The sequence below is a fragment of the Scyliorhinus canicula genome, chromosome 11 (genome assembly GCF_902713615.1).
Source record: "Scyliorhinus canicula chromosome 11, sScyCan1.1, whole genome shotgun sequence".
NCBI lineage: Eukaryota > Metazoa > Chordata > Chondrichthyes > Carcharhiniformes > Scyliorhinidae > Scyliorhinus > Scyliorhinus canicula.
Window position 1 is genome coordinate 85556492 of NC_052156.1, and position 18788 is coordinate 85575279.

General features: G+C 48.5%; 1 protein-coding gene across 1 annotated transcript in view; it reads left to right on the forward strand.

Moving 5' to 3' along the window:
- dnah1 (dynein, axonemal, heavy chain 1) overlaps window positions 1-18788 on the forward strand; it is a 995196-nt gene that overhangs the window by 359599 nt on the left and 616809 nt on the right. Inside the window, 2 exon segments of the mRNA XM_038812191.1 lie at window positions 6841-6946; window positions 14497-14676. Of these exon segments, the coding sequence (XP_038668119.1) occupies window positions 6841-6946; window positions 14497-14676 (286 nt within the window).

Sequence of the window (18788 nt, forward strand, 5' to 3'; positions counted from 1 at the left end):
ACTCAGAGCATTAAAACAGGCTATTTGGTCATTTAACACATTGCTGCTTGTGGGACTTTGCTGTGTGAAAATTGGCTATCACATACAATATTATACAAATGTACAGCATGTGAAGAGTTAATGTTATGTTAAGCCTAGCCACCAGAGGGAGCTAAGGGACAGTACTATAAATTTCACTGGCTGTTGGGCTTCAGAGAGGAGATTAGATTGGAGCTGAAGAAAACAAGATTCATAGTGTATTGCAGAGCTAGTTAAGATATTATAGTTATACTTAGTAGTTAGAGATAGTGGGCGAAATTCTCTGACCCCCCCCGTAGGGTCGGAGAATCGCCCGGGGCAGCCGAAAATCCCGCCCCCCGCCGTGGCAGAAATTCTCCGCCACAGGGGCGGGAATCGCGCCACGTCGAGCGGCAAGGCCCCTGCGGCGATACTCCGGCCCACGATGGACCGAAGTCCCGCCGCTGGGAGGCCTCTCCCGCCGCCAAGGTTTGAACCACCTCTGGTGGCGGCGGGATTGGCGGCGGGAGCGGGCCTCCGGGGTTCCTGGGGAGGGGCGCAGGGTGATCAGATCCCGGGGGGTGCCCCCACGGTGGCCAGGCTCGTGATCGGGGCCCACCAATCGGTGGGCAGGCCAGTGCCGTGGGGGCACTCTTTCTCTCCCACCGCCGCCACGGCCTCCGCCATGGCGGAGGCAGAAGAGAATCCCCCAGCGCGCATGCGCCGGTGGTGACGTCAGCGGCAGCCGCCACTGACGTCACCACCGGCGCATGCGTGAACCGGCGAAGGCCTTTCGGCCAGCCCCGGCGCCGGGCAGCGGGCCTGAAAGGCCGCTGGAGTCGGTTTTCACACCAGTCGACGTGGTGCCAGCCGCTCCGGCGCGGGCCTAGCCCCCAAAGGTGCGGAGAATTCCGCACCTTTGGGGAGGCCCGACACCGGAGTGGTTGGCGCCACTCCCCTACGCCGGGATCCCCCGCCCCGCCGGGTGGGGGAGAATCCCGCCCAGTGTTAGTGAGGGTAGTTTAATTCTTACATGTATGTTTGCTATTTAGAATAAGTGTCAAACTCAAATTTAGTAGTGTTAATAAAATTAGTTTAGTTCTTCAAAAGAGCTTTGTGTGTCTTTGTGATCACTATGCCTTCCACCCTGGAAACCCCTCACAAAGATCACCACTGGCTACCAGATGCTACACATCTCAAAATCTGCAAAGGCAAATGAAAAACCGAGACCAACATGGATGCTGTGCAAAAACCAGATCAGTTTGAAATGGAAAAACTTCAAGCAACAGTTTGACGTCTTTCTCTCTGTCTCTGCACTTGAATCAGCTCTTGATAGTAGAAAAATAGCTCTCCTACTAAATCTGGCAGGTCTGCAGGCATTTGAACTGGTTAGCTCATTTGATTTCTCAGAAAATGAAGTTAAAAATAAGTATGAGAAAGTATTGGAAAAATTTGACTCCCATTACAAAAAACAAGTCAATGAGGTGTATGAGAGATACATGTTTTAAAAAGGTTGTAGCTAAAAGGGCAATCATTTGACTCTTTTCTCACTCATTTGAGACTCCGAGCGCAATCCTGCAGTTTTTCCTCAATTACAGAATCAATCCTGTGTGACCAAATTGTGTTTGCCATTTTTGAAGAGCAAATGCGGGAACGCTTATCAAGAAAACCAAATTTGACTTTAGAAGAAGCCATCAACCTCTGTAAAGCAAGTGAGCTAGCTACTAACAAATATGCTGAATTCCGATCCTGTGAAAAAGGCGCAAACTTCAGCAACGTGATCAGTGCCATTGCCTCTGAGGCACAGTTTAAAACAAATCGTGCTGTTGGAGGTGGCTGTTTTGCCAGGCACTGGTAAGAAAACACCGCAAAACTGAGTATGGCTGGTCTGAGCATGTGCAGGATCAGTTTGCACATATGCACTTTGAAAGAAGACGCAAGCCGGAAGTTGACCGATTTGCGCATGCACACATGAGAGGTTTACGCATGATGTCACCAACGTAATGACGTGTAGATGCTGTGGACACCCCCACTTAAAGCAACAATGTTCTGCATTTGAAAAAAGATGTACAACATGTAACAAACTTAATCATTTTGCTACATAATGCCGATTTAACACAGCAGCACAGCAGAAATAACTTTAAAAAGGCGTTTCAACAAAATTAAATGGTCAACAGTACAAAAAACATGAAGGAAGAAGAACATTTTTTTGAATGAAAGATTTATCTCGCTATGCCTCCTTCACTGGACAACTTCATAATAGAAACGATAACTAAAATAAATGGAAACGACACTGCTATTATACCAATTAGGCAACTATCCGACATAAATAAAGATTGGATAGAAACACTGATAATAAATGGATCAGTGGTACAGTTTAAATTGGACACTGGGGCACACGCTAATCTGAAAACAGAATCAGATTTGGGTAAAGTAGAAACCCGTCCAAAATATAAAAAGACATATTGTAGGTTAACAGACAAGAATGGCTGGAGGAGCTGAAGGCTAAATGGGAGGAGGAACTCGGGGAGCAGATAGAGGACGGGACTTGGGCGGATGCCTTGGACAGAGTCAACTCTTCCTCCTCATGTGCGAGGCTTAGTCTCATCCAATTTAAGGTGCTGCACCGGGCCCACATGTCCGGGACTAGGATGAGTAGGTTCTTTGGGTGTGAGGATAGGTGCACCAGATATTCGGGGAGTGCAGCGAACCACGCCCATATGTTCTGGGCATGCCCAGCACTGGAAGAATTCTGGAAGGGGGTGGCGGGGACGGTGTCGAGGGTGGTCGGATCCAGGGTCAAACCAGGGTGGGGACTCGCGATTTTTGGAGTTGCGGTAGAGCCGGGAGTGCAGGAGGCAAAAGAGGCCGGTGTCCTGGCCTTTGCGTCCCTAGTAGCCCGTCGAAGGATTCTGCTACAGTGGAAGGATGCAAGGCCCCCAAGTGTGGAGACCTGGATCAGTGACATGGCGGGATTTATAAAACAGGAACGGGTCAAATTCGCCCTGAGAGGATCAATACAAGGGTTCTATAAACGATGGCAGCCTTTTCTGGACTTCCTGGCGCAAAGATAGGTATCTTGGTCAATAGCAGCAGCAACCCGGGGGGGGGGGGGGGGGGGGGGGGGGGGGGGTGTTCCTTATTGTAGTTTCTATTCTGTAACTTTATATTGTGTTAATTTGCGTTGTTGTTAAAATGCTGTGTTGTGCATGGGGGTGGGGCGAATGTTTATGATTGTTAATATTATTGTTTTTGGTATTTTACTATGGTGCGTTGTTGTGTAGATTGAAAATTTTTCAATAAAAATTATTTACAAAAAAAAACAGACAAGAATGACAATGAAATAGCAACAAAGGGTTCATGCTAACTCATGGTTCAGAGTGGTGACATTAAAATTCCACTTGATTTTGAAATTGTGGATGACACAAAATCCTCACTTATGGGAGTGGACACATGTATCCAGCTAAACCTGGTTCAGAGAATTCAGACTGCCAAATCTTTCACTGATTCGCTAATTAACAACATTGGATCCATTTCGAGCAAATTCACGCATGTGTTTAATGGAATGGGGACATTACCATTTCCCTACAGCATGAAGTTAAAAGAGAATGCTAAACCTGTCATTCATGCTCCCATACGAGTACCAGCACCTCTGAGAGAACGACTAAAGGAAGAACTAGTTAGGATGCAGCAGAATGGCATCACATCAAAAGTTTCCGACCCAATGGACTGGGTAAGCTCAATGGTCTGTGTTAAAAAACCAAATGGCGACCTGAGAATCTGCATAAACCCCAAGGACTCAAATGATAATATCAAAAGGGAACATTATCAGATTCCAAAACGGGAAGAAATTACAGCGGAAATGGCGCATGCTAGGTTTTTTACCAAGCTGATGTAACTAAGGGATTTTGGCAACTATGTCTGAATGAAAAGAGTAAATGACTCTGCACTTTCAACACTCTTTATGGTCGATATTTTTTTATTCAACTGCCCTTCGGCATCATTTCAGCTTCTGAAATACTTCAGCGTGCCATGGAAACTATCATTGAACGCATTCCAGGTGTACCTGTGTATGTTGACGATGTCATCATATGGTCCAACACACAGGAAGAACACTGTAAGAGACTACTTAAAGTTCTTCACAGAATTGACTCCTATGGACTCAAACTGAATAAGGACAAATGCCAATTTGGTATTCAAAAACTAACATTTTTGGGAGATACAATCTGACCAATCAAAAGTTGAAGCTATTGGTTAAATGCAAACACCAAAGGACAAGAAAGCCATATCAAGAATGCTCGGGATTGTCAACATCATGGGGAAATTCATTCCGAACTTATCAAGTAGGAAAACTGCATTAAGAAACCTGAGAAAGAAAAATGCTGCATTCATCTGGACTCCACAATATGAAGCGGAATGGCAAGATCTGAAGTCATCTTTAATCACTGCACCAATTCTCGCATTCTACAACTCAACGCAAATAACCAAAAATATCGACAGATGCAAGTCAAAATTGTATTGGCACAGTACTACTACAAAAAGCTGTTGCTGGTTGGGCTTATTACCTGTTGACGTGGTTGGCTTTTGCATTTTTGTAATTATGTATGTATTTAAAATGTCTTCAAAAAATGTTTTTTTTTAAATCTAGTGGACATGGACTCGTGAACAGATTTCAGAGCATCATAGAATTCTTTAATTGCTGTTTGTTGTTTGCATTCGACTGAAATATGTCTTCTTTCTGATTCAGCCAATTGTCTTGCACCTCTCTGAGCTTGCATTGGGTAGTCTTACAACTGTTTCAGTAGGCGTTGTGCTTGGGCAGTGATGACTTGTTATTCAGGCAAACCCTGCAGAAGCAATGTTTCTCCTCCAGTAGTTTCTGGATTATGTAATTGTTTTCAACGATGCTTATGTGAGGTAGACCCAAGGACCTCGAGAGTAATGGAGGACACGGTATACCTGAAATCCCCCAGTCATCCTGAACACAATGAGTGTCCATTTTCGCTGTAGAGCCACTGCTCGGGTTTCTTTGAGAGAGGTTCCTTCATGACTGCCTGTTTGACCCTTGAGACATTGAGATGCTTCTGAACCTTCATATCCTGCGGCACCTAGGGAAATTGATTTTGATGTTTAGCTTTGAAATGATAAGACTGTGGTCAATCCGCATTGTGCGCCAAACATGGTTTTCATTACTCACAAATGTTGCCTGTCCCTCTGCCTGACGATGACATAGTTGATCGGATGCCAAAGCACAATACAGGGATGCATCCAAGACTTCTTGTTGGGATGGGGGGGGGGGGGGGGGGGGGGGGGGGGATTGTGTTAGTGATTCAGAGTTTATGGTCAGATCTCTTCCGCAAGAGGAGACCTATTTTTCCGATAACCCCTTCTCATGCCTGATGTTCCACACCAGTTCTTGTGTTGTCATCAAGAATGATTAGCTGATTATATATTGTTTATATGTAGCTAAATATGTATTGTATGTTAATCTTGTCTTTTCTAATCCTAAATTCATGCTCCCTGGCTTCAGAGTTTATGGTAGGTCAAAACTTTATTGGGTTCAGTTTATAGCCCATAGAATCTAGAATACTTTTCTGCAGTGTGAACATTAACATTTCTCTTAATCTCTTCATGAAGCTCAGATGCTGAAAGCTCACTATGTTTTAATTGTTCTCTGTGCCCTCTCTATAGCTGAAATGGCAGTGGCATAGTGGTATTGCCACTAGACTAGTAATCCAGAGACTCAGGGTAATGCTCTGGAATCCAGGTTCAAATTTCACCACAGCAGATGATGACATTTGAATCCAGTTAAAATTTGGAATTAATAAACCTAATGTTGACCATTGGAACCATTGTTGATTGTTTTTCACTGATGCCCTTTAGGGAAGGAAATCTGCTGTCCTTACTTGGTCTATGACTCCAGATCCACAGCAAAGTGGTTGAGTCTTAAAATGTCGTCTGAAATATCTTAGCAAGCCACTCAGTTCAAGGGCAGAAATTAAGGATGGGCAATAAATGCTGGCCCAGCCAGCGAACCATACATCCCATGAATGAATTTTTAAAAAGACATATTGTACGGTAATCAGATTGGATGAATCCAGGTAGGGACAAAGTTGTGTTCTAGAAACATTCGTCCCTCTCCAATATGATCATGGCTCATCTTCTATCTCAACACCATACCTCCCTCTCTTCCCATGTCCCTCGATGTCTTTAGAGTCGAGAAATTTATTGGTTTCCTTCTTAAATATATTCAGTGACTTAGCTCCACAGCCTTCTGTAGTAAAGAATTTCACAGGTTCACCACCTTCTGGGTGAAGAAGTTTTTCCTCATCTCAGTCCTAAATGGCCTAACCCGTATCCTGAGATTGTGGCCCATTGTTCCAAACTCCCTATGTGCAAAGTTCTATATGCAATTGATATTGTCTCAGAATTTCCCAGTCATAAATTCTAAGATCTTGTTTTTTTTCTTACTTTATCTGTTACCGTGTTGATGGTTTCAATAAGCTATCCGGCAGAATCAACAAATGTCTTTCTTATGTTGTCCCCTGCAGCCCAATTTTATAAGCACACTGCATATTACACTTTTCCAGTCTCATAATATTGCATTTGTCCATATTAAATAAAATCTATTGCTCATTCACCTATTTCTCCTAATCAATCCAGATCCCTTGATTATAGAATTGGGAGTGAATAAATATATAACAGTTCCAGTTTGGAAAGTCAGCTCAGTAAGATGTTTAGATAAGTTTAATTGCAAAAGACTAACTGTAAAAATACAGAATGAGCAGCAATTGTAATCATGTTTGTTCTGTGTTGAACAATAATCTATTCTTTGTGTTACAGATTCTACTTCCTGTCAGATGATGAACTACTTGAAATCTTATCTCAGACTAAAGATCCTACTGCTGTTCAGCCTCACTTACGCAAATGTTTTGAAAATGTTGCTCGTGTAAGTGAAAAAGGAAGCTCCAACATAATGCTTTAAGCACTGTGGTGAATGTGATTCACACTATATATAGTTGCCAATATCACTCCATGTATATATGTTCGTTATCTACCAGTTGTAAGATCAATGCTGTATATAGTTGCCAATATAACTCTGTGTATATATGTTCACTATCCACCATTGTAAGTGCAGTTGCACTATCCGACCACCAGGTGGAGTCGCTCTGGGAGTACGCGAGAGTTTGTACTGGGCTCCTCCCTTGGCTCCGCCCAGGACTCCTCCCCCTGGGACCGATGTATAAAGATCAGTGCCTTAGAGCCAGCCTGCAGTTCATCTGAAGTTCATCGACAAATAGGCTGGCTCTATTGTAAGTGTATTAAAGCCTTTGTTCAGATCCAACTACACGTGTTCGCTGAATTGATGGTTCCATCAAGCACTATATTTCTATCTCTGGGAACATTTGTCAGTGACTATAAAGATCCTCTGTGAAATGAGGATGGAGGGTGATAATCCATTTTCTAGTGGTCAAGAGATTGAGATATAACAAAACAATGATCATTCAGCCTTGTCTGTCTTTCATCTGTCCTTGTTCCAGGGGTTGGCACACAATAAGCAATCTTTCCTCATTGATTTCTATTCCTCACTACCCTCCCATTGAGATGTTAGGCCACATCCTGATATTATCCACCCATGCCATCTTGGGTCTTGCTTGTGCATGTTTTGACTTGAATTACTTCTTTTTCCAAACACAGGGGTGTGATTCTCTGCACTCAAGCAAAAGCAAAATGTGGTTGGTGAATCTCGGGAGAGCCCTCTTGAAAGCTTCCCGGCAGCCTCCGGATCTCGCGAGACCAAATGATGCTCGCATAATTAGGACTTAAACCTACTTAAGACCTCCATACCTGGGATCTACCAGCCTTCCTCGATTCACCGGCTTCCCCAGGGAGGTTGCAGTCGGGTACTGATCAGTGCTGGTCCACAAGAACATGGACTAGTCGGAACATCACCCGGGGGTGGAAGGGTCTCCTGGGCTACTGGAGATAGGGTGCTCAGGGATAGTGCAGGGTTGCTCCCTGACCCACCCCTGGAACGTGGGCACGTTGGCACTGCCCAGCTGGCAGTGCCACCCTGGCACTGCCAAGGTGCCCAGGTGGCACTCCAAAGCTAGCTGGAGCACTGCCTGTGTGCCAGTGCAAGGGTGCCAGGATGGCACTGCCAAGGGTCATGGCCGAGGGGGCCATGCCCTTGAAGGTAGGGTGTAGGGGGGTTTTCAGGGTGGGGGTGTGTAGGACAGGTAAGTAGGGTCTTCCGAGAGGTTGGCGGGTTAACGGATGGCGGTCCTGGAAGGGAGGGAGTACAGTAAGGGGGCCTGAAGTAGGGGGACCCCCAGGGACCCCATAGCAGGGTGTGGGGTAGTGCTCATGTGTGTGGAGTGACATTACCCATGAGTGGGAGTTGTGGGGGACCCACAAGTTCACTTAGAGATCGGGGCACCCTTTCAAAATGGTGGCCTGAATGCAGCTCCCCAGTGCTAAAACAAATTCTAAGTGTGGGCTAAACCGGTGAGAAACTCCCCAAGGTTCAAAAAAGTGACTCAGGGCTGGATTCTTCTGCTCCACCCACCGCAAGATTGCCACAGGCGAGACGCGGGCAATGGAAAAGATCATTGACCCCAGTCGCCTGGCGGGCGCGGCCGGAGAATCCCATCCTCAGTGTCATTGAATAGTGGTGGGGAACTCGCAGGGGAAACTCCCTGAAAGACCTGGCACAAATTAACTTAGAGATTTTTTTGGGAGAATCAAGTCCAGGGCCTCTATATTCTCCACAGGTGAGGGGACTAAAACTGGTTATAATTTCGAATGTGGCCTGACCAGATCCATATTTAAATAAATCATAATATTCTGACTTTATATTTATCCTGGCAATATATACTTCCTTTCCTAATAGCCTTGTAATATTGTTCATGGACCTTCAATGAATCAAGCACGTCTCCCATTCTGACTTGCAACCCTGCATGGTCTACACATTCAAGGAAGTGCTCTTACCCAAAGATGATACAAAACTAGGCATAAAGTGTGTTGTGCAGAAGATATAGAGTGGCTCCAGGAGGATTTGGACAGACTTAGTGAGTGGGCAAGAACATGGCAGATGAAATATAATATGGACAAGTGTGAGGTAATCCACTTTGGTAGAAGGAACAGATGTGCAGAGTATTTCCTAAATGATAAGGAATAAAAAAGTGTAGATGTATAAAGGGGACTGGGTGTCCTTGTCCACAAGTCATTGAAGGCTAACATTAACATGTAGGTGCAGCAAGGTAATAGGAACACCAATAGAATGTTAGCCTTTATCACAATAGTATTTGAGTACAGGAATAGTGAGGTTGTGTTTCAGTTGAAACTGAATATATAGAACATTCAGTATAGAACATTGGTTAGATCACACCAGGAGTACTGTGTACAATTATGGTACCCTCCCTCAGAAATGACATTATTGCCATAGAGGTTTCACCAGACTTGTTTTGAGGATGGCGGGACTGCCATAGGAAGAGAGATTGGGCAAACTATGCCTGTATTCTCCAGAGTTTTAAAGAATGAAAGGTGATCTCATTGAAACCTACAAAATACTTAAAGAAATTGACAGGATAGATGCAGATACAATGGTTCCCTTGTCTGGGAAGCCGAGAACCAGGGGATAAAATTTCGAAATGGGGGATGCCACTTAGGATCAAAATAAAGAGAAATTACTTTATACAAAGGTTGTGAATCTACGGAATTCTCTACCCCACTGAGCTGTGAAGCTCAGTCATTCAGTTTGTTTAAGGTAGAGATTGATAGATCTCTATAATAACGTAAAAGGACATGGGGATGTGGGCGCGATTGTCCGCTGCCCACGCGGGTTGGGAGAATAGCGGGAGGGCCCTCCCGACATTTTTTGCGCCCTCCCGCTATTCTCCCCCCCCCCCCACGCCCGACCCACGTCACGAATCGCCGCTCGCCGTTTTTTACGATGAGCGGCGATTCTCCGCGGCCGAGCGGCCGGGCCTTTACGCCCGTTTTTTCACGGCAGCAATCGCACATGCTTGCTGCCGTCGTAAAAACGGGTGCTGGATGCCCTTTTGGGGCATCCAGAGGCCCGTTTGGGTCGGGAACACCACCGTTGTGCTCGGGAGGGGACAAACCCACGATCGGTGCCCACCGATCGTCGGGCCTGCGTCCAAAAGGGACGCACTATTTCCCCTCCGCCACCCGACAAGATCAGCCGCCACATCTTGTCGGGCGGGTGGTGGAGAAATGCGGAACCCGCGCATGACGTCACCCGCGCATGAGCGGGTTGGAGCCGGCTCCAACCTGCACATGCGTGGCTGGCGTCATACAGACGCCAGCCGCGCGTCATCTTGGCGCATGGCCTTAATGACGGTCGTTAAGGCCGCGACGCCGTGATTCCCGGGGTCCCGTTCCTAGCCCCGATGGGGGGGGGGGGAGAACCGGGTCCCGGGAACGGGTGTGAAGGCTGCCGTGAAACACGGCCAGTTTCACGGTAGCCTTTACGACTCTCCGCATTTGCGGAGAATCTCGCCCAGTGTGTCTGATCAGCCAGAATCGTATTGAATGGCAGAGCAGGCTCAACAGGCTGAGTGGCCAATCCTGTTCCTATTTTCCTATGTTCCTAAGTGCACATTGAAAAGCATCAGGTTGAAGCATGTGGCATCTAAATCTTCCTGAACATACATATCTTGTCTTATTGGAAAGTTGCAAGTAGTTTCCCCCACATCTTCATCTAGACCATTGATAAAGATAGTCAAGACCAGGGGTGGGCAAACTACGGCCCGCGGGCCGCATGCGGCCCGCCAAAGGTCTTTATGCTAATGGGGGGGGGGGGGCTGTTGGGTTACTTACTGGTATAGGGTGGATACGTTGACTTGAGTAGGGTGATCATTGCTCGGCACAACGTCGAGGGCCGAAGGGCCTGTTCTGTGCTGTACTGTTCTATGTTCTATATGAGGCGCCCAGAATCATAACCGGGTGAAGTAATTATTTTACTTAATATACTATGCGGCCCTTTAAAATTGTGAATTTCTGAATGTGGCCCTTGCACGGAAAAGTTTGCCCACCCCTGGTCAAGACTAATGTTCCCAACCTCAATCTTTGTTAGTCTCTGCAAGTAACCAGTTCCTACATTGAGCTTCTATCATTAATAATTATCTTTTATCTATAGGAATGTTATCAATTTTTTACTCAGTTCAAAATCTGGGGTGGAATTCTCTGAAAATGGGAGATGTTCCCACACCCTCGAGAAAATGAGCGAAATCACTCTGGACTTTCCTGGAGAAAGTCCAGAGTGATTCTCCGTTTTGAAGGGGCTAGCAGGGCCTTGGAGTACTCCATGCAGCTCCGGCTGCCGATACAGGGCCCTGCACTTCCAGCCGTAGGTCTGCGCAACGTGGCGGACCCACACAGCAAGCCAGCCGCAACAATATAGGCCCCCCCAGATCGCGCGCGCCTGCCAATCAGTGGCCCCCGATCACGGGCTTGGCCGTCCTGGAGGCCCCCAAATGACGGATCTTCCCACCCCCCCACCAGGGCGATACCGGACTTGGACGCAGTTGCCACTCCGAGGACTCGCCAGGTGGAACCATGAGTGAACCACGCCGGAGGGAACTCGGCCCGCTGCCGGCTGAGAATTGCCGCCGGGGCCTCTTTCAATGGCCCTCGACCGGCGCTTCATCGACGTGCGCGCGACTGGCGCCGATTCTCCGGTCCGCGGAGAGTCGTGGGAAGGCGCCTGACCCGATCGTGGGTCTGACGCCCCATTCTCCGTCTCCGCACCGAACGGGATTTCGGCGCGGAGGTTTGGAGAATCCTGCCCCTGCTCTTCAATGCCTCAAAGCTCAATGTTGACAAAGTGCCTTCTGTGTGGCACTTTGTCGAAGGGTTTTTGAAAAAATATACACCAGTGATTGGACTTCAAGGCCGGGATTCTCCCCTACCTGGCGGGGAGGGGGGTGCCGGTGGGACGGAGTGGCGTGAACCACTCCAGCGTCGGGCCTCCCCAAAGGTGCGGAATTCTCCGCGACTATAGGGGCTAGCCCCGTCTCGGAGTGGTTGCCACTCCGCCGGCCGGCGCGAACGGCCTTTGGCGCCCCCCATCTGGAGCCGAAAGGCCTTTGCCAGCCGGTGGAAGTCCATGCATGCGCCGGAATGTCAGCGGCTGCTGACGTCATACCGGCGCAGGGGAGGGGGTCTCTTTCGCCCCCGCCATGGTGAAGGCCATGGCGGGGGCAGAAGAAAAAGAGTGCCCCCATGGCGCAGGCCCGCCTGCTGATCGGTGGGCCCCGATCGCGGGCCAGGCCACTGTGGGGGCACACCCCCGGGGTCAGATCGCCCCCAGACCCCAGAGCCCGCCCGTGCAGCCAATCCCGCCGGTACCAGAGGTGGTTTAAACCACGCCGGCAGGAAAGGCCTGTCAGCGGCGGGACTTCGGCCCATCACGGGCCGGAGAATCGCCACGGGGGACCCGCCGACCGGCGCGGCGCGATTCCCGCCCCTGCCGAATCTCGGGGGGGGCAGAGAATTTGGGACACGGCAGGGGCGGGATTGACGCCCAGGGCGATTCTCGAGAATTCTGCCCCAAATGTCTAGTATATTTGTAATTTCCTCAGTACATCAATTAAGTTGATGTGACAAGATTTTCTTTACCAGAAGCCATGGTAAGATTCCATAATAATTATTCCCTTTCAAATGGTTGAATTAATTATCCTTTCTAACAACCAAAATCAAACAAATGGTTCATTATTTTCTGGGTCAGGCCTAGTCTGTTTTTGCAATCCTGGATAGCCCGTGACAACATCAGACACTCCCAGATTAGCGTAAAACACAAACAGATACAGAGTAAAGAACAACATATTTATATAGTGCCTTTAATGTAATAAAACTGTGGTGATATGATTTGCATAGCTGTCTGCCATTGGTGCAGAACACCGGCTTACCATTGGCCCTGGTCGGTCATGTGCCTCTCGACCGATTGGTTGAGACCAGTCATGTGACAGCTCTCCGATTGGTCGAGAGGCTGAGTTAACCACGCCTCCTTACCGAGGTATAAATAGTCGAAGCGCCCGGCGGTTGTCCATTTTATTGTAGACAACCGCAGGGCTAAGTTCTAGCTTATTAAAGCCTAACTTTTGTATAGCAACTCGTCTCTCGTGCAATTGATGGCTCATCAAAAACATTCCAAGGCACTCATCAGAAGCGTTATAAAGTGAAATTACTGACCAAACCTATAAGTTTATAATAGGGCAGATGGTCAAAAAACTTGCCAAAAAGGAAGATTTTAAGGAGTGTCCTAATGGAAGAAAGAGGGGTGGAGAGATATAGGGAGGGAATTTGGGAGAGTAATTAAAATCAGGAATGCTGAAGATGACAAAATTAGGTGAGCAAAGCGGGTTGCAGTTATGGAAGAGATTAGAGAGCGAGAGAGAGAGGATGAGGCCATGGAGAAATTTGAAACCAAGGATGAGAATTTTAAAATTAAGATGCTGCTTGACTCGGAGCCAAAGTAGACCAGGGACTTGGTGCGAGTAACAATATGAATGGTCAGCAGAATGTTAGATGATCTCAAGTTTGCAGAGGGTAGAATGTGGGAGGCCAGCCAGGCGTATGTTGGAATTGTCAAGTCTAAAGGTAACAAGGCATGAATGAAAATTTCAGAAGCAGGTATGTTGAGAATTCAGACATGTTTATGGAGGTGGAAATAGATGGTCTTAGTGATGGCGCAGATAACATTTGGTTGGACTCTCGTAATCACACATGACAGCAAAGTTGCAAACAGTCCGGTTTAGTCTTAAGACAGTCGCCTGGGAGAGGGTTAGTAGCTAGGAAATGGAGTGTTGTACAGGACTGAAAACACATGGCTTCAGTTTCCCCAATATTTCATTGGATAACTTTTCTATTGAATTCAGATATCTGATAAGGCAGCAATAGTGGAGAAGACGAGAGAGGTGATGAGGAAAGCTGGGTGTCGGCGTACATTCATTTTGGATAGATGTCATCATGGGGTTGCTTGAGGATGAAAAATAGAGCGCACCAAGGATTGATCACTAGAGCACACCAGAGATAATGGTGCAGGAGTGAGAAGAGAAGTCATTACAAGTGATGCTCTGATTAGATGGATAAGAATGGAACTGGCAAGTGCAGTCCCACCCAGCTGGACAAGAATGGAAAGGGTGATGTTTCAAAGGCTGCAGACAGGTCGAGAACGACGAAGTTGGATAGTTTATCTAAGGGAAAAAGCCCCCCCTTTACATTAGCTTGACGTGATGTTTCAATACAAAACAGCTTTTTGCTGCATTAGAGCAAAATTTTACATTTCTCACCAAAGCAATTCTGTTCCATTATTCAGTAAAGAAGTGAGATCCAGCCTTATGCAAAGCAGTACGTGGTCCAGACAAGTTCTTAGGGAAACAAAAAGGTCACATCTTTATACGAGATTTTTGATGTTTTTTTGGTCTAATTTTGTTGCTGTAAGGGTTCAGTTTTTTTTGTTATTTTTAACAGTTACATTTTGAGGAGGATTTGAACATCACACACATGTTCTCTGCAGAAGGAGAGGAGATTAAACTTTTCAGGACCATCTACCCCACAGGAAATGTGGAGGACTGGCTGCTGGATGTAGAAAAGGTTATGAAGGAAAGTGTGAAAGATAACATCGAGAGATCCTTGAAAACCTATCCGGAGGTAAGAATAATGTGTGGATGATGTTGTTACATTGGTCCCACATCTGCCTCAATTGGGTAATAGACCCGGAAATTGTTGCTGCAGGATGATAATCACATTAGTGCTTTTATTGCTTTTAAAGGGAGAACAAAATAATCTTCTTCATGTCTAAGAACCAATTAAAATAAAAACTCATAAAATGAAGGATATTTCATAAAATATTATTAATGAGATACATATTGGGACCATGACAAATTTTAATAGGACAGTTCCCACAATTTGCTTCAGTGATATCAAGTATCATTTGTAATGTTGGAATAACTTTCATTCAGATGCTCTCAACAGGAAGCTTAGAAAATAGACAATGGGCGCGATCCTCCGGCCACTCGACGCAGGAAAAGCATCTTGCTGCGGCGCAGCGTGGCCGGTGAAAGCCGGGAGACCCCGCTCACATGATCCATCTGGCTCGCGACACCTCATGAGATTCAATACAATCTCGCAAGACTTTGCAAGGAGAATCCCACCCACATTGGGCAGGATTGGTTTTTAGCGAACCTGCAACCTGCAATAAGCTTTACTCTAATGTGCAAAGTCCCAAGGTACTTGAGGCTTTGGGATTCAATCCTTTCCCCTTGGAGACCTCGGGCGAGTGCCATTTGGTACTGGTCCCCACAAACGGAGAACGGCACTCGTGGGGGTCTCCAAGGGGAAATGGTGTCCCAATCTCTTGCTACAATGGGGAGTTCCGGTGAGGGGAGCTCCCCGTTGTAAAAAACAAGGCTTTGTGCGGTCTCGGCTGTTCATTCCCCGTTTAGGCCCCTTATTGAACACGACTAGCATTGAATAGCCAAGTTTTGGCGGCACAGCAGGTGCTGAAACCTTACCCGCCTACATCTTCCCTATCGCCACCTGCACTTCTTCCACTTCCCACTGGCTTCTCCAACCCTGCCCTCTCCTCTCCTACTTTGGGACACTCCAACCAACCCAAAAATTCCCTCATGTCTGACTCGTCCTCCGGAGGCTCTAACTCATACAAATTCTTATTGAACTCAAGTGCTTTGTTCTCCTGCTCCGGTGCCACCACCAGCTCCTCTGGTCTGTCCCGGACCTGAACAATCTCTCGCAGCCAGGTATTATTGGGCTGCGAACGTGGCAATGATTCGTAGGTAGGTCATGGAGGGGAAGGGTGTCACATGGAAGAGGTTGGAGGTGGCGCCCTGTGTGGGTACAAGTTTGGTGACGGCCCCGCTCCCGCTCCCCCCGGCAAGGTACTCTACGAGTCCGGTAGTGGTGGCGTCCCTCAAAATTTGGGGTAGTGGAAGCGGCATAGGGGGGAAGTGAAGGCCTCAGTGTGGGCCCCGATAATGGGCAATCACCGGTTTGCACCAGGGAGAATAGATGGTGGGTTTTTGAGTTGGCATAGGGCACGCATCAGGCGGATGGGGGACCTTTTCCTCGATGGGAAGTTTGCGACTTTAGAGGAGTTGGAGGGGAAGTGGGGCCTCCCCCTTGGGAATGCTTTCAGGTATATGCAGATTAGGGCATTTGTTAAGCGGCAGGTGGCGGAGTTACTGCCGCCTAGTGGGGTGCAGGATAGGGTGCTCTCGGGAACGTGGGTCGGTGAGGGTAGGATCTCGGCAATTTATCAGATGATGCAGGAAGACGAGGAGGCCTCGGTGGAAGAGCTGAAAGCGAAGTGGGAGGAGGAGCTAGGGGAAGAGATCGACGATGGGATGTGGGCGGATGCCCTGGGGAGGCTGAACTCGTCCTCTTCTTGCGCACGGCTCAGCTTAATTCAGCTGGCCTTTGCATCTCGGCGTAGGATTCTCTTACAGTGGATGGACGCGAAGCCCCCAAGCCTACAAGGGTTCTTCCGGCGGTGACAGCCCTTTCTCGATTTTCTGGCGGAGGGTTAGGGTGGTCAATCTCAACAACTGTTCGGGTTCTGTTAAGGGGGTTTGTTTTTGCGACGGTGTGTTTGCTATTTTCTTCTTTTTTGTATTATTAAGTTATTAATTTATTGCTTTGTATTGGGGGGGGGATTTCTCTTTCTGTTTATTTCTACACCTTGTTTACTTTATTGTTAGGAGAAAATTTGTTGTTGAAAAATTTGAATAAAAATTATTTTTTAAAAAACAATCTCTCGCAGCCAATTGCCAGCAGAGCTGGCTTGCCGACGAGCGGCTGGCCTTCTCCCATACTTGTACACAAACACTCGTCCACCTCTGCCAAACCGCCTTTCCCATGGACAGAAGGTCAAACCTCACTTGTAACTCCTTCCTCTTCACCAAATGATCTGGTGTTTGATCACCCACACACATTCCATCCACCTCCAAAATTTCCTCCACCAACTGCTGCCACTCCTCTCCTGCCTCTCGGTCCACCAGAGCCTTAAACAAGATGACCTCGCTGCTCACTGCTGCTTTCAATGCCATTGACTGTGAAACCTCCCGTTATTATTAAACCCAATTTGGTACAAAGATTTGGGTCTGCCAACTATCCCACATCCATCCTCCACACAGGCCTCGGTGCCAGCCTCTTCTCCCGGACCATTCTACCCATGTGGAGCATGGTCTGAGATAACAGTGGCCGAATATTCTACCTTCCTCACTCCGGCCAGCAGCGCCTTCCCCATGACAGAAAAGTCAATCCTAGAATACACATTTTGCACAGGCGAAAAGCACAAATATGCTCTCTCCCTCATAAATGCAGCCAAACCACACACACCCTCCCCTCGAGGGAGAATGCGATTTGGATCTATCCACCGTTCCATCCTCACCTCCACCAAGTATTAACTGGTGCATATCCAAATTCAGTATGGCACCTAGCATCTTCTTCATAAATCCTATGTTGTCCCAATTTGGGGCAGATACGCTAACCAGCGTCACCACCCTCCCCTCCAAAACACACATTACTATTACGTACCTACACCCCTGGTCAGCCACCACCTTCTCCATTTGGAACCTCACCCACTTCATCACCAGTATTTATACCCCCCCCCCCCCCCCCCCCCCCCCCCCCCCCCCCCGCCCCCCCCGGCCCCTATTATCCAAGCCCGAGTGGAACACCTGGCTCACCTAGCCCTTCCTGGGGCAGGATTCTCCGACTCTCCTCCAGGTCAGAGAATCGCTGGGGGGCAGCCTGAATCCCGCCCCCGCCGGCTGCCGAATTCTCCGGCGCCGGGGATTTGGCGGGGACGGGAATCGCGCCGCGCCAGTCAGCAGCCGCTGGCAGCGCCCACCCCCACCCCCCCTGGCGATTCTCCAGCCCGCGATGGGCCAAGTGGCTGCCCGTTTACGGCCGGTCCCGCTGGCGTAAATTACAACAGGTACTTACCGGCGGGACCTGGCTCCGCGGGCGGCCTCCGGAGTCCTCGGGAGAATCTGGCCCCGGAAGGTGCCCCCACGGTGGTCTGGCCCGCGATCGGAGCCCACCGATCCACGGGCGGGCCTGTGCCGTGGGGGCACTCTATTCCTCCGCGTCGACCGCTGTAACAGATGGCGATGGCCAATGCGGAGATGAACCCCTCTGCGCATGTGCTGGGATGACGCCAGCAGATGCTGGCACTCCCACGCATGCGCCAACTCGTGCTGGCCGGCGGAGGCCCTTCGGTGCCGGTTGGCATGGCGCCAAGCCCCTTCCGCGCCAGCTGGCGAGGCGCAAACCACTCCGCCGCCGGCCTAGACCCTGAAGGTGTGGAGGATTCCGCACCTTCGGGGCGGCCTGACACTGGAGTGGTTCAAGCCACTCCTTCGCGCTGAAGTTGACGCCCCGCCGGTTCGTGCAGAATCCCACCCCTGGTCTTTCACCCTCAGGTGGGTCTCTTGCAACAGCACTACATTGGCTTTCAAGCTCTTCAAATGTGAGAAGACTCTCGCTTGCTTCACTGGTCCCCACTGCCCTCACACGTTCCATGTTACCACCCCGACCAGGGGCCAAACCCCCCCCCCCCTACCACTGCTGGTCCAATCCAACAGGGGACCCAGCCTTACCCCCTAGTCACTGTCAGGCAACTACCTCTCCCCCCCACTTCCCAGAACCCCTCCAGACACTTCCTCTCAGAACCACCTTTCCCAGTATCATCTCCATCCCCCCCACCCCATTCACACCTCCCAGATCCATTGAAACCTGTG